The sequence below is a fragment of the Cherax quadricarinatus genome, unplaced genomic scaffold, assembly GCF_038502225.1.
Source record: "Cherax quadricarinatus isolate ZL_2023a unplaced genomic scaffold, ASM3850222v1 Contig152, whole genome shotgun sequence".
Lineage (NCBI taxonomy): Eukaryota > Metazoa > Arthropoda > Malacostraca > Decapoda > Parastacidae > Cherax > Cherax quadricarinatus.
Window position 1 is genome coordinate 216,302 of NW_027195178.1, and position 17,001 is coordinate 233,302.

Consider the following 17,001-nt stretch of genomic DNA (forward strand, 5'->3'; position numbering starts at 1 on the left):
CCTACCACACCCTCTCTAAAAGTTTCTCCTACTTTAGCATTCAGGTCCCCTACCACAATTACTCTCTCACTTGGTTCAAAGGCTCCTATACATTCACTTAACATCTCCCAAAATCTCTCTCTCTCCTCTGCATTCCTCTCTTCTCCATGTGCATACACGCTTATTATGACCCACTTCTCGCATCCAACCTTTACTTTAATCCACATAATTCTTGAATTTACACATTCATATTCTCTTTTCTCCTTCCATAACTGATCATTTAACATTACTGCTACCCCTTCCTTTGCTCTAACTCTCTCAGATACTCCAGATTTAATCCCATTTATTTCCCCCACTGAAACTCTCCTACCCCCTTCAGCTTTGTTTCGCTTAGGGCCAAGACATCCAACTTCTTTTCATTCATAACATCAGCAATCATCTGTTTCTTGTCATCCGCACTACATCCACGCACATTTAAGCATCCCAGTTTTATAAAGTTTTTCTTCTTCTCTTTTTTAGTAAATGTCTACAGGAGAAGGGGTTACTAGCCCATTGCTCCCGGCATTTTAGTCGCCTCATACGACACGCATGGCTTACGGAGGAAAGATTCTTTTCCACTTCCCCATGGACAATAGAAAAAATAAAGAAGAACAAGAGCTATTTAGAAAAAGGAGAAAAACCTAGATGTATGTATATATATATGCATGTGCGTGTCTGTGAAGTGTGACCAAAGTGTAAGTAGGAGTAACAAGATATCCCTGTTATCTAGCGTGTTTATGAGACAGAAAAAGAAACCAGCAATCCTACCATCATGCAAAACAGTTACAGGTTTTTGTTTCACAGTCATCTGGCAGGACGGTAGTACTTCCCTGGGTGGTTGCTGTCTACCAACCTACTACCTATAAGTCCTAATAGTCTATATCATCTGAATTTAATTTGAATACTGACTTGTACAAGATACCTTTTATATATTCAAATTTATATGAAAAGTTTTTCCTTTGGATAACTTGATTTTGTTTAGCGGCATTATGGCAATTCTGAATAGAAGAGCAATTACGTTGTAAATTGACATAGGAGTCCTTCGATATATCTAAAGGCTTAAAGTCAGGGAAAATCAAAGGATGGATAGTAGGAGAAGCCTGGGCTTTGGTCTGAGCCCTAGTCAAGACATTTATGGTATCGGAGGTGATATCTTCACTTTCATCTAACAAGTGAGCCGGTGATCCTACTACCTCGCTTTCGAGAGTAGCATCACTGGTTTTTAATCCCACATGAATCTCACTGAGACATTGTCTCATCTGAACTTTCGAGTGGCTTCTCTGACTCTACAGGAAGAGGATCTGAAAAGCTTATGTCCACCTTTGGTGATGAAAGGTCAACCTCAGAAGGAAGAATGGCACCTTTTACATTACCTATTAGTACGGAGCAAGAAGTGATGGGAGCTAGTACGGCTTCAGACCAACCTGTGAACCATTTAGACCTAATGTAACAACGGATGGTAGGAAAAGTGTCTGTACGGCCCAAGTAGTCTGAAAGTATAGCAGAGGAATGAGTTTCTTTAAGATTAGGGAACAGTTTATCAGAAATGACTATACATGTGCATCCAGTGTCTCGTAAAATGGTAGATACATTGTCTATTAACTGTTCCTGAACAGAAGGGTGCTTTGTCATTACAGTCTTTAAAACATCTTCCAACTTTTTGGACCTTCTTAGAAGGACAATCTGGACGTTTATGTCCCTTAACACCACACTTCAGGTCTTTATAGGAATTGTGAGCCTCAGCATACAGGTCAGCAGCCTCAGCAACTTCCTCAGCTTTAATCAGGTTACGTTCTCTGATGAATGTTCGTATCTGGTGAGGAAGAGCTGTCAGGAACTGGTCAGCAACCATGAAGTCTCTAAGAGATTCATAACTGCGATCAATTCCTGAACTCTCTATCCAAAAGTCGAACAAACGAAAGAGTGTTACCTGTAACTGCTGAAAGTTCTGGCCAGGCTGTAAGGTGGCATACCTGAAATCTTTCCTATAAGAATTTGTGGTTTTTTGATATGCTTTAAGGATTGCCTTCTTCAGTAGGTTATAATTACATATGATATCCTGCGACAAAGTTGCATAGGTATTCAAAGCGGTACCAGAAAATAACATTCCTAACCTAGTAGCCCAGGTGTCAGCAGGCCATTCACAGAGGGTAGCGGTATTTTCAAACCTGATAATGTATGAAGTAATGTCATCCCCCTCTGTGAAGGGAGGTAAATTAGGTGTTGGAATATGTGCACTAGCTGCATGATGTTCAATTACTCCTTCCTCTAATTGTTGTTGTGTAAGAGTTAACTTTTTATTCTGTAATTCAAGGCGAGCTTTGTCAAGCTCGCGATCCTTTTCTCTCTCTATTAACTCGGGTTCTCTAGCTTTTTCCTCATGTTCTCTAGCTTTTTCCTCACTTTCTCTAGCTTTTTCCTAAACTTCTCTATCCTTTGTTCTTTCCTCAAGTTCTCTTAATTTAACTTGTTCCTCACGTACTCTAGCTCTCTCCTCACGATCAAATCTGTCATGCTCCTTTTTGTCTTCTCTCTCTCTTTCTGTCTTTCTTGGTTTTCTTGATTCTCTCTCTCTCCTTTTCTTCTTCTCTTTCCCTTTCTGTCTTCTCTCTCAGTTCTCTCTATTTCAAGTCTTTCCTGGATCTTAGCACTAATGAAAGATTCTAAATTTTTCCCTGTTATTCCTAACTTCCAGCGTTCATCCAAAACTGGTATTCCTCCATACTTGCAAGAATAACTTAAACTATCAGGGGAAATGAAACGGGTATTAAAGAAAACAGAGGGTTCAATTCCTGCTCCGCTCAAACTGTAAATAAACCAGAGGGCTCGATTCCTGCTTCAATTAAAGAATATGTATTAATGAAACCGAAGGGTTCTATGCCGGCTCCGAGCAAACAGTAAGTAGAATGGGGTCACTTGACCATCCAATCTTCTCACCAAGTAATCAAGAGTGTCCTACGACAGTTCCCTTGATATAATAAAGAGCTCAATGAAACAAATTGTCACTGGAAAATCTCGGGTCCCTAGAGTCTAATCCTCCAAAGTGTTTCAAGCTCGAACAAAAAGGTGGCAGAATTAAATATTATATCCTGCCTGACTTGACTTAAAATAAATTGAGACTATAACAATCGCCAAATCTTTTAAATACCTGTACTGTAGTCCTACCATAGAGAATGATTACTCAGGGCTGGTGGTAACCGTCTGTGGTATGCGGCGTTGAAGTTCCAATGGTAGATTTGAGATGGAATTGAATCTTGATTGAGTCGAGTTGATCCTGGCAAGGTCGCCACTTGTGAAGGCTTACTCAGCCCTGTAACAACTTCAGACAGTATTACCAAGGCTGGCTCCTCCTCAGGAAAATTAATGTATAGAAAAAGAAGAAGAACTGACAAACATAAACACTTTATTATTTAGAAAATATAAAATATAAAACACTTATATATGAAATATTAATCCTACATTAAAAAAAATGAAAAATATAAATGATATCTGAATTCAATGCTAATAGATATAAATAAAACTTAGGTGTCTGATGTTGGTGACACTGCGTGTTGTTGAAATCGTAGCCATTGCCGATGATGGGGAGGGGTCGCAGGTGTTGATGACAGCCCACCGGCTCGTTCTTCACAGATTTTCTAGCCGTCCATAATCCTTCCAGATGACAGGAAAGCAGGTTTTCTCCACTGAAATGATGAGGGGTTATATCCTGCTACTTGCATACACAAACAGGTAAGTGGATCAAAATTTGGGATGTCTCCGAACGTTAGTCCGTCTCCTTCAATTCTACTCATTGATTGGCAGGTGACCCGCTTTGTCATCCAAGCTGGAAAGATGGTTACCCACTGCTTAAAAAATCACTCTCCATGATAAGTACAATACCTAAAAGACGTGGTGATCATTACAACAGTCAACCTAGAGCAAGACTGAAAGGACTAAGTTTATTATTGGTCAAAAGTGAAGCTTTCAACCAATAAATACACTAGAGTACAAGGCAGGCATGTACTTACAGTAGTGCTGGGAGCTGTGAGTCTAGTGATTACTGTTTGGACCGGAGCCCCACACGTCACCTTTCGGGGGGGGGAAGAAGGAGGGGAAGGGATAGCTGGAGCTAGACTGACCCCACCTTAACAAGCAGCCGGCAATCAAACTATCACTTTCAGGGAGGGGGGAAAAAGGGGGGGATAGCGGGAGCTGGACTTACCCTACCTTAACAAGTAGCCGGCAATGAAACTATTGTTACTATATTGCTACTCCTATCTATTGAACTTTTCCCTCACAGTATACCGACCCTTCTGGGACGAAGTTACAGTTTGGTGCCAGCCCCCTGTATCTGTTGATCTTCTGGGTCTTAATGAAACTACCAGCACCACCCCATTCACCTTCAGAGAATATTAGAAAGGTGTTAGTCAACGTAGAGGCACAGGTTTAGTCCCATCAGGACATGCGACTCCATCTGGACACTGTTTGCTTCCATCAGGCCTCCACTTGATGTCATTGATCATTTAATGTAAGGCATACTTCCATTCTGATGTTTGACAGACGAGACCATGTAGTTCAAATTGATCAGCTGACGCCCTGCCGCAACTATTCCTATGTTCGGAGAGTTTGGGGAAGGCTAGGTGAAGAACTACACCAATGTGAATGGCCTGCGGGTCAAGGCGAGTGCAAAAGGAGGAATTAAAGACGGCCAATAGGAAATCTGAATATTGTACCTTCACCACCAGGAGATGAACTTTGTCCTTTCCTGAGGCATTGATGAACAATGTGCGATTTTCTCTGTAATCGGTTTGTCCTAATGGGTCTGCTTGTGATCTCTGGGAGTAGCTGGTCTGCTTGAAGAGTCTGCAAGGCTGTCCCATTGCGTGACTGCTTCGATGAACTTTAAGTCGTAAGTCTGAAGAACACTGAGGTTACCTTATGTAACTGCAAGTATGAATGGTGGTGATAATTTAAGGTGGTGTAAATAGTTCTGTATATATATTCTTGCACTCGTAAGTTACGAGAGATACACAAATGACTTATAATTGATATGTTTCTAATTTAAGAAAAAATATGACATTAAAAGGCCTCTAAATTTTACTTGTGATTCTTGTTCCCCTAAAAAAAAAGTAGTTAAAAGTCTATTGAATTATTTCATCTCGAAGTCTTTTAAAGTGATAAGGATAGAATAGGTAAAACTGGTCAATTAGAAAAAACTCGTTTAAAATTAAGGCCTTTCCAGAAATTTCTCTTATATTGTTCGAGGATATATTTTTTCATTTATATTAATGTAAAAAATATTAATTTTGCACCAAAAGAGCCTTAAAAAACTTACCTAACCTTATTCTAAAAAGTGCAATTTAATTTAGCCTAATCCAACTAAATATATTTTAGATAAATTTGCAATAATTTAATAATAAACAAACTCAATGAGATCTATTTCTTTCATTAGCCTCAAAATTATTTTTGCGAAATTATTGCATACACAAATTTTCGATTGCCTTATTCGGCAAGCAGAGCATTGCTATTTAAGCCAAAATCGCAAGTCGATTGTCCACATCGCTCCTGGGCCGTGCGGACAGGCTGCGCAGTAGCTCCTGATTCAACTGATTTCTGCGCAGTTTCACAGACCGCTACAAGTCACAAGATGGCGGACCGACAAGGCTCCCTCAGTGTTTCTACAATGCACACATTAATGCCAAGCATTATACGAGACGTCTATGGCATCCCCAATGAAGAATTATATAGCGTAGCTTTGAATGGGATGTCAAGGATATTTATAAAATTCGTGAATGCTGGCTTCTACAACAAGATTGTGGAAACTTTTCAAGAAAGGAGAATGGTAGTGAATTCGGCTCTGGAAGTGTGTCTACATGACGTGTCGACGTATGTCACCTGGGTCAAGGTGAGAAATGTGCCTTTCGAGGCGGAGGAGTACGATCTGTGGGATGTTTTCGGCAGATACGGAACGGTGCATGCAGCAACCAAGGGAGTGTGGAGAGAGGGCCCATACGAGGGGTTCCCGGAGGGCTCCTTCACCATCAAGATGACACTCCGCCAGTCGATTCCCTCTTATGTACAAGTCTGGAGAAATATAGGACCCAGGTGTTTGTTCATTACACAGGCCAAAGGAAGACTTGCAGACTATGCAACTCTTTTGAGCATAGGTGGCCCGGTGGTCTGGTGGCTAAAACTCCCGCTTCACACACGGAGGGCCCGGGTTCGATTCCCGGCGGGTGGAAATTCCGACACGTTTCCTTACACCTATTGTCCTGTTCACCTAGCAGCAAATAGGTACCTGGGTGTTAGTCGACTGGTGTGGGTCGCATCCTGGGGGACAAGATTAAGGACCCCAATGGAAATAAGTTAGACAGTCCTCGATGACGCACTGACTTTCTTGGGTTATCCTGGGTGGCTAACCCTCCGGGGTTAAAAATCCGAACGAAATCTTATCTTATCTTATCTTATATGGCTGCCCAGTGCCCCCGTCGACTGGTTGGCCACTCCCGGGACCATTCACCTGTGGGCCTATGGGCTGAGGCTTTCGTGACTAAGCCCGGTACCTCAGCTGGGAAAGTTCTCAAGCTTTGGAGTGACGAGATGCAACAGGAGGACACGCAGTCTACGATGTGTGCCACCCTGTCTGTGGATGCATCGACCGTGCCCACGCTTACAGTGGATCCTGTGGGGCCTGAGGTTTTGCCACAGGATAAGTTGCTGGAAGACGTGTTGCAGGACCTTCTAGATGGAACAGAACATGGTCCTGTTGTTTCGACGGCGTGTCGTGAGTTAACGACTGAGGAATCCCCTAACATGGAAATGCAGGATAAAACCACGTTCGTACGGACGCATGAGGTGGTGGTGGAGGTTCACCAGGAGGCTTCGTCTAGCGAGGAGATGCATGTGGATGGCAGCTCCCGCAAATGTTCGGCGGGAGCGTCGGATATGGACGACATCTTGACACCAGGACAGCACCCGGGGAGGAAATCGTGGGCGAAAGTGGCTGAGCCGCCTGTCACAGAAGGGATAGTTTCAAGGTCCCAGCATACGGGTAGAGTATGGGGGGAGGGGGGTCTCGAGAAGCCGAATGACAAAGACGGGCAGTCTAATGTGCGAGTGGGAACAGGAAAGACCCAAAAACATAGAGGTAAACCACCTTTTTTTGTAAATTCAAGTGTGTTACTATCAATGCCAATGGCTTAAGGACTGAAGTTAAAAAAGTGTGGATGGAATGGTTTTTGCGTCGTTACGTTGTGGATGTATGTTTTATGCAAGAACATAATTATAAATTTGGTAGAGAGTTACGGTTGAAAGGCTACCGAATGTATGTGAGTAATTCTTTAAAATTAAAGGGTGGGGTGGCTATAGCGGTGAAGGAGTCCAGCCCTTGGTGCGTCTTGGGATGGGAGGAGGGGGGAGATGGAAGGGTGGTAAGGGTGGATGAGTATTGGGGTGGGGTTAGAGTTTGTTTTATCGGAGTTTATATGCCAGCAGACAGTAACTCTAAAGTTAAAATAGACTTTGTGAGGGAGGCTTTAACGTTTCACATCCGGGGTTTACCTTTAATTTTGGTCTTAGATGGGGATTGGAATTGCATTATCCGCCATGGGGATGTTGAGCCAAGGGGGGCGGGGTGCGTTCTACCTGTCCTAAGAAATCTGCTGGGGGATGTAGGGGTTTATGATGTTGTGGGGAGGGGTGGGTGGGGGGTGGAACATACGTTTGTGGGCAGAGGTTACGTGGCCCGACTGGATAGGATTTATGCAACACAAGGAATTCGAGTTGGGCGCGTGCAGACCCTTGATTTGGGGTTTTCTGATCACCGTGCAGTGCTAGCAGACTTGGACTGGGATGGAATGATCAGGGTTTATTCAGGGTATTGGAAACCGAATGGGCGGCTCTTGGAGGGGGAATGGGATGGTTCCGCTTTTCAGGATTGGTGGAAAAATATCTGGGAAACGAGGAGGGCAGATGAATGTTTGTTGGAATGGTGGGAAACACGTGCCAAACCTGGAATAGCGTTTTATTATAAGCAGCGTGTTATTATAAGCAGCGGGGAAAGGAGGAGGCAAGGTGGAGGTTTGGGCTACAAAACTATTTGGAGGGGCAGCTTAATGTGGAGGGTGGAAGTAGTAGGTATGACGACATTGAACATCTTTGTAGTCGACTTGCAGAAATTCACAATGAACGTTTTAATGCGGTTCGAGTCAGAGCAGGTATGGAAGAAGTGCTCTGGGGTGACAAACCTTCAGGTTGTGTCTTGCGCAAGTTCAGGGTCAGACAACAGGCGACGTCCCTCTTGCAATTGGAAGTATGCACGGGTTTGGGTGGTTACCTGCCGGGTCAAGTACTCCTCACCACGGACAGCATGAGTTTGTATGCTGATCTATGGTTTGTGGAAAAGCTATGGCGGGGAGTAGGGGGGGTCCATGCGGGTGGCCTGGTGGGGAGGGATTTCAGAAAAGTTGTAAGTGACAGTGATAGAATGGTACTAGAAGGTAGAATTCGAGTGGAGGAGGTAGAGGAGGCGATTTTTAGTATGAGTAAAGGAAAGGCACCAGGTATAGATGGCATTTCGAATGATTTTTATAGGGCGCATTGGGGAAGTATAAAGCATTGTTTGGTTGATGTATTAAATTGCATGCTCACGGAGGGGAGGTTAGGTATGTCGCAAAGTACGGGGGGAGTTGTGTTGGTGCCCAAAAAGGGAGGGGGGGAGGGGTCTGAGTGCATATAGAGCTATATCTCTTATGTGCTCGGACTATAAAATCTTTGCAAAAGTTTTAGGAAATAGGATGAGTAAGGTTATGGGGTCGGTTATTCACGAGGGACAGCTAGGCATACCAGGTAGGAGCATGAGGGACGGGCATGTACGTATTAGGGAATTTTTGGAGGAATGTCAAGGGGGGGGGGTCCTCGGGCTAGACTGGCAAAATGCTTACGACTGTGTTGATAGAGATTTATTGAGGCTTATTTTATTGAAGCAGGGTTTTGGAGAGGAGATTGTAAGATGGGTTGATACCTTGTATGTCTCGGCTATGATACGCGTACAGGTAAACGGTAAATTGGGGCAGCCAGTCCGTATGGAATGGGGTTTGAGGCAAGGGTGCCCCCTCTCCCAGCTGCTTTTTGCTTGTATGCAAAACCCCTTTTATGAGCTGGTGGATGGTGGTTTGAGGCGTGGGACGCAGAGCAGTAACCATGCAGTGCGTGTGGTCAGGTACGTAGATGATACCACGATTTTGTTAAAAGGGGAGGAGGATTTGCGGATCGTGGGATGGATTGTTGAGTTTTTTTGGGACAGAGTCTGGCATGTGCCTCAATAAAGCAAAATCGAAATTATTGGAGGTGGGTACATGGAGGGGGGGGGTTGGGCGAAAAGTATGGGTGGTCAGTCGTGGTGCAACTTAGAATATGTGGTATCGTGTACATGGCAGATGAGAGGGAGGGCCGAAGGGTGAACTCAGAATTGGTGGTTAATAAGGCTTTAGATCGACTTCAGGGGCTAAGAGCTGGGGATGTATCTTTGGTTAATACACTTGTTTATAGTAAAGTATGGGGTGTGGCTGAGGTGTACCCTTTAAGAGATGTGGATATTCAGGAACTGCAGAGAAGGGTCTTACGGTATGTTTGGGGTATCGGGAGAGCTTCGTTAAGCCGGGAAGTTGTCATGACCCATGTTTGCCGTGGGGGTTTAGGTCTCCTGGCTTTGGGGCCACGGGTGAAGGCCCTCTATGTTAAGCAGCGGTTCCTCAGGGCGGGCAGTGAGAAGGGCATCCGGGTGGGTCGGGTAATGATCGACATGCGTAAATGGTGGAGCGGCAGGGGATTAATTGAGTGTGAGGACATGCTACGTTTTTTATTAAAGTTGAGAAATGCGCAACGGTTTCGGGTGGGGCAAATGGTCAGCATATGTTGTCGTAGGGAAATTGTACAGGGATTGTCTGTTTTTCCGCTGTATAATTGGGGGAAATATGGGACGGATTTTGTAAACTTAAGTTGGCACCAAGGGTTCGTGAATTGGTGTACATATTTGTCATGGGGATTTTAGCATCAAAATCGGTCTTAAATAGGATGGGTTTGGTAAGGGAGGCGGATTGCTTGCGTTGCGGTCTTGAAGAAACAGCTTTTCATGCAGTATACTTTTGTGATACCTTGGACAAAGTTCGTTTGTGGTTGGGGTGGGTTTTCGATTTTCTTAATGGGGGAACTATCTCAACCTTACGAGCCTTAACATTAGAGGAGTATCAAGTGAGGTACGAAGAGCAATAATGTACGTGGTGGCTGATTTTCTTTATATATCGTGGGGTATGCGGGAAACCGGGGGATCAGTTAGGATCAGGGCAATTGCGGCAGGTATCTACAGAACATATTGCAGAAATAAACTCATATATGGTAGAAGTTGGGATAATAGTTTTCCTGCAAACTATCGAAGTCTTACTGTTCAAAGGTTACTGCAACTGGGGGTGGGGTAAGGCAACGGGGGGCTGGACTCCCCCCCCCCGTGGTAGCACCAAACGGTGGGTTCGGGACTTCAGGGTAGAGGGCGGGTTTTGGGGAGTGACGTGTATGTATTATGAATGGTTCCGTGCGTCTGTGTGTGTATGGTTGTGGCGTTGTGTGGAACTGAGATCTTGGATTAATCCTAATATGGTCATGCATCTTGATAATACAGATAAAAAGCAATATTTCAGTATATGTTCCAGCCTCTGCAAGGCTGAACTGGTTCCCGACTATGACCGGGGCTTGGTGAAGTATGTTGGGTCTTTCCTGGGATTCCCGTTAGGTTTTGTTTAGTCATTTGTAAGCGGAAGCCTCGCTGATATCACCCCTAAAAGTACACGTTATACTGCCCTTTAAGGGGAATGTTCATAAGCAGACCTTTGGTGATGGTTGTAAACTTTTGATGAAGGGCAAAAAGTGTCATTGGCCTAAGATTGTTCGAATATGTAGTAGAGGTCACCTATGAGAGGGAGGGGGGGTTGAGATGTATAATGTCCTATATTGTAATCTTTGGGCATTCAAGTTCCTTGGGCAGCAGCTTTTGTGGGATATGTTCTGACACCCAGTGATATCACATGTATTTTTTTTATCATTTATGGTGCATATAGTCAGTTGATGTTCAATTAAGCACCTTTACTAATATCACTGTATACAAGTAAGGTTTTTTTTTTGGGGGGGGTTATAATTAGTCTGAGACACTAAATATGGGGTTGGTCGGGGTATTAGGTGTCTCAGTGTTTCCTCATATGTAATCATACATGCTAGATCTGTAAAAGTCTTATGTTGATTATTAAAGGCTTTTTGCATGTTTTGATTCCTTTTTCAATACATGCAAAACCAAAAATAAAGAACACCAGGTTTCAATTTCAAGAGTCATGTAGGTTTCTGATAGTTATTTTATATAACCATAGTACTAGTGAATGTGTAATGTGTTAGTTTATATGATATTGTTTTGTATATAAAATTTCATACACAATATGAATAAGACTGTCAGGTTTGGTTATATATTTATTTGGTGTTTAAGGTATGTTCCGGTAGTTCTCTGTTTAGTTATATTGTTGTCTTACATAAAGTTTTCACGGTTCTTGTTTTAAAATCAATTTTGTATACCACACATGTATACTGTGTTTTAAGTCAATTATGTATAACATACATGTATACTGTGTTTTTTAAATAAAAATATAAAAAAATAGCAAGTTTTACTTATTCGGCACGACATTCATACATACCATTCATATATATATATATATATATATATATATATATATATATATATATATATATATATATATATATATATATATATATATATATATATGCAATAAGATCACAGTAAACAGGTGACATCACAATTTTGCAGAACAACCACTGTGAAAAAATAGTGAAATTCGAAGCGCATTCATGACTTCTCACATTATCAACGAACTATAATAATGTGAAAAGTCACGAATGCGATTGGAATTTCACTGCTTTCACAGTGGTTGTTCTGCATAAATATATGTGAGAGAGAGACAAAGAGAAAGATCGCAGTCAGGACTCGATCTGCTACTGAGACGAGCAAAATTCCCAGGGAGTGCTGGTGCATTGACGTAAAAATCGCTTCTGAGGTCAGAACATAGAGGAGATTGAAATAGCTTGAATCCATGTTTGAGGCTGACTGATGTGCCCGGGCTGGGAAAGAAACATGGCTTGTAAACCAGGCTGCCCAGCTTATATGGCATTTGTAACTGAGTGGATAAGAGCACTGCCTGGGAATCTTGTCCGTCTCAGTAGCAGTTTCGAGTCCTGCTGACTGAGATCTTTCTTTGTATATACCTGCTTGTTTCTGTGTGGTGCCTTGGTGTATAGTTTCATTTTTATTATAGGTTCTTGAAAGTATTGTTGTCCTATGATCTTGTTCTCCGTCAGACGTGCCGGACCCTCCACGAGACTTAAGAGTGACGCGAGAATCGAGCAGATCAGCCACAGTGACCTGGGCAGCCCCACTCTCCCCTAACACCCCCATCACACACTATATCATCTACCTCAAAGCACAAGCTGGTAAGTAATGCAATGTTTCGCTCTCTAAACTTGCAATGTTTTTCCTTCACTAATGTCAGCAGTAAGTTGGGGAAAGCCAGTCAGGTTGAGAATGCATTTTTCCTTGAGCCAGACCACAAAATGTTCACTATTGGTACCAAATGAGGTGACAAAAGCTCATAGTGATATTCTATTAGCTCTATATTACCGGTTGGTGAGGATTTTATGACCAGTCCTGTTGCTTGATGAATTCTGGCAGCTGAATGATCCGAGAAACATATCCTCGTATTCCACAAGCTCAGTCTTCTCTACCTCAAAGTACGCAAAAGGAATAGTGGAAGGAAGAGATAAAATCTAATGCAACAATATATATATAATATATATATATATATATATATATATATATATATATATATATATATATATATATATATATATATATATATATATATATATATATATAATATATATATAATATATGCAAGACAAGCCACGGGGGGTGAAAATCTTTAGCTCAAGTACTTTCACACTTCTCAGTGCATCACCAGGAGTTATGTAATGTTGCAAGGCAGCAACTAAAGGATTGAGGGGAAGTTTTTTCAGTGGATAATATACATATGGATTTCTATTATTCTCTGTTACCCGTTAATTGATAGAAGAAAAGAAATGAATGTACTCTTTGTTCGTCTACCAGTCTTCTCAGTATAGATTAATACATGTATGCCTTATTTGGGTATCTTCTATGCCTTTCCGATAACATTCCTATGATTCTAATTTTCCTTTTCGAATATCCTTTAACCCCACTATCTATGCTATCAATTACGTTGTGTACCTGTCCACGTATGGTACAGTGACAGCTAAACGGGTTATATAGTATGCTACCATTCACGACAGTCATAGCTCATATGAGTCTGGTGTGTAGACACTGGTTGAGCGTCACCGAGAAACTATCTGGCGTAATGAGCAATCCTGTGATTTTGTGTAGCATTTAGGGTTGTGTATAATAGGGGGTTGAGAATGTTCCCAGGGGTACTCAGAAGTATCTCTTCATATATTCCTAAAATATTACCTACTTAAAATATTGTCTACTTAGTAGTCTATTGTACACAATCTTAACAATGCTACATAAAATCACAGGATTGCTCATTATGCCAGATGGCTTCATGATGGAATGGTGGTGCTTAATCAGTGTCTATGCACCAAACTCATGCTACGTATGTCGTGAATGATGACTGTTACTGTACCATACGTGGGCAGGTACACAAGATTAAGTGGTAGCATAGATTGTGGGGTTAAAGTTTATCTGAGCAGAAAATCTGGATCATACAAACATTATCGGAAAGGCATAGATGATTCCCAAATAAGGCATATTAATCGATACTGAGAAGACCGGTAGACAGTATTTTAGGAATATGTGAAGAGATATTTCTTAGCACCGCTGGGAACATTCTAAAACCACCTTGTCGATTCCTCTCAGTATTTTATATGTTGTTATCATGTCCCCCCTGTCCCTTCTATCCTCCAGTGTAGTCAGGTCAATTTCCCTTAACCTCTCTTCGTAGGACATGCCCCTTGGCTCCGGGACTGGTCTCGTGGCCAACCTTTGCACTTTCTCTAATTTCCTGATGTGCTTGCCCGAGTGTGGGTTGCAAACTGGTGCTACATATTCCAGCAACACTGTGTGTGTGTGTGTGTGCGCGTACTCACCTAATTGTGGTTGTGTGTGTGTGTGTGTGTGTGTGTGTGTGTGTGTGTGTGTGTGTGTGTGCGCATACTTGTACTTTCCTAATTGTGGTTGCAAGGGTCGAGACTCATCTCCTGGCCCCGCCTCTTCAGTGGTCGCTACTAGATCCGCTCTTCCTGCTCCATCAGCTTTATCATACCTCGTCTTAAAACTAAGTATGGTTCTTGCCTCCATTATATCACTTGCCAGACTATTCCACTACCTGACAACTCTGTGACTGAAGAATTTCTTCCTAACATCCCTTTGACTCATCCGAGTCTTCAACTTCCTTTGTTTCTGTGTCCCATCTCTGGAACATCCTGTCTCTGTTCACCTTATCAATTCCTCGCAGTATTTTATGTCGTTATCATGTCTCCCCTGATTCTCCTGTCCTCCAGTGTCGTCAGGCCGATTTCCCTTAACCTGTCTTTCTTGTGTGTGTGTGTGTGTGTGTGTGTGTGTGTGTGTGTGTGTGTGCGTGTGTGCGTGCGTGTGCGCATATATATTCATGTGTATATGTACATATATATGCAGGTACTCGCTTTACTCGCTGTTTTGGAAATGGAAAATATTCAACAGCTTTCATAACAGAGAACAAACACATACGAGTTGCTCCAAGAATCTTGTCCTTGTTACCAGACACCAGCATTGAAAATTTAAAGCTGATTGGATGAAGCGTTGTAAAGTTATGAGAGAAATGAGAACGATAAGTTGGAGGAAGGAAAAAAAAAGGAGAGTCAGGCACTAAAAGGTCCCTCCTCAGGGATACCTAATTAACACGTAGGATCTACAACATGCCGAGTAATGTGTTAAGATAACATTACTTACATGACTCATCCTTGTAGATGAATGGTTCAGAGAACCGACACGTTGATAAATTAGACACATGTGCAACTGTGTCTGAACCATTCATCTACAATCCTGTCAGACACTGCAACTTCTTGGGATCTTAATACTTAGGAATTCTTCGCTTGCCTAACCCTTGGGCACGACCTACTTCCACATTGAACAAATGTGACACCACCTACGACTGCTGCACCTCTCCTGCCTACGGTTTATAAGCTCCTCCGCGCATATGCCGTAATCTATTCAAGATTGATGGACTGAGCACATCGACTCAGGGTTGAGGGACTTAAACCATAACACGGGCGGGATTTGAACCCGCGGTCCAGTGGCTAACGCGACGGTCTGGAGTTTTGAGACTCTGACCGCGGGTTCAAATCCCGCCCATGGTATGGTTTGTTTGCAATCGTGTCATTACGATTTCGTGAGTCTTGGGGGACTTATTACCTCATTCTCCTCCTCTTCAAGATTCTCCTTTGTATGGACTGATGAAGCCACTGTGTGGCGAAACGTTTCCTCAATAAAGATACCCAAGAGTTGCACATGTGTCTAATTTATCAACACACAAATGGATTCCACACCTTGTCGGAGGCCTTTTAAAAAAAAGTATAAATGATACTATTCAAATGAATTTTAAATATAATAATTTCAGGAGGAATTTTAAAAATCTGATAATTTCAGGAGGAACAAGATGAATATAATACAATCTTAGATTAAAGAAAAAAAAGGAAAATATATATAAATTTTTTATCACTAAAATATGAAGATTTAAACCTAAAATTGTCTGGAATATGTTTGTAATGGCAGTAGAGTTTAACTTCATTCGTACCCAATACATATCAAGGAATTTAAATATTTCAGTAGCTAGCTAAACAAATGGGACATGAATGATTTATTTTACATTTTTAAGTCACGAGAAAAGGAATTTCATTATTAATATTGTTAAATGTGCTTGAAGCACATAGAGCTATTTTCCTTATAAGTTCTCGAAAAATTTACGAAAATCAATATTTCCATGCCAAGCACAGGTATGTAGGCTTATATGTGCTAAATGATCCTCCAAAACATACATTTTACAACATTTTATTAGCTTTCGAATTAGACCAAAATGACGTAGAGCAGTGTAAGAGTAAATTGTGAAAGACTCATTGTGGCGTGCACTGAGTACATTACTGTTTATTCAACGTTCATTACATACCCACTGATACACCCTTTTGACTAGTAATTGGCAGTTCAAAATGGAGCAGGTTATTTAGGAGCCCCAGTGCTCTGTTCTTCAGTTTGGTCAACAAGTAGTGTGAGAGTTAGTCCACTTAGCCGACGTGACGTAGTGTTTAACCACTGGACAGTGGGGTCAGATGCTCACGCAAGCTGGTCTTGTACACTCATACTCTCTTGTCTATTCCAAGGTGTAAAAACTTATTGGTATGAGTGGCGCTTTACTCTCTGGCTTACTTTATATTGCTGGTTTAACTCTTGGTGAAGGTATATAAGGGTAAAGAAAAAAACTACCTTCCTATGTTTGCCTTTGTATTTAATTATCTGGGTTAATTCTTCTCTTGAGACATTAGTTATGGCCAGGCACAACAGACTCTGGATTGCTACCTGGGTTCTTGATATTCACTATTAATCTACAGTCCAAAAAAAAAAAAGCAATTATAATTTCAGTAGCAAATGAAGCAGTTAGAATTGTGCCAGACACTCATAATAGTACTGTTCTGAAAGTTAAAAAGTTTAACACAAACATCTGTTGCGGATTTAGGTTTGGTTATATGCTTTTCGACAGCCTCACCCAACCAGCTCCTGGCACTGGCATTACACTGTGGAATAAGTTTCCCGTTTAACTTTTTTCTAACCATGCAGGCAAGGCCCTGGCTCTCGAACTAGTGGCTCATGAACAGATACCCAAATGCTGG

The 17,001-nt window shown here is 42.0% G+C and overlaps 1 protein-coding gene across 1 annotated transcript in view; it reads left to right on the forward strand.

Annotated features, from left to right (window-relative positions):
- LOC138851235 (cell adhesion molecule Dscam2-like) overlaps positions 1-17,001 on the forward strand; it is a gene marked incomplete at its 3' end in the record, with an annotated part of 206,258 nt that overhangs the window by 127,601 nt on the left and 61,656 nt on the right. The window contains exon 9 of the mRNA XM_070080113.1: positions 12,409-12,540. Within this exon, the coding sequence (XP_069936214.1) occupies positions 12,409-12,540 (132 nt within the window). The remainder of the gene's footprint in view (positions 1-12,408; positions 12,541-17,001) is intronic.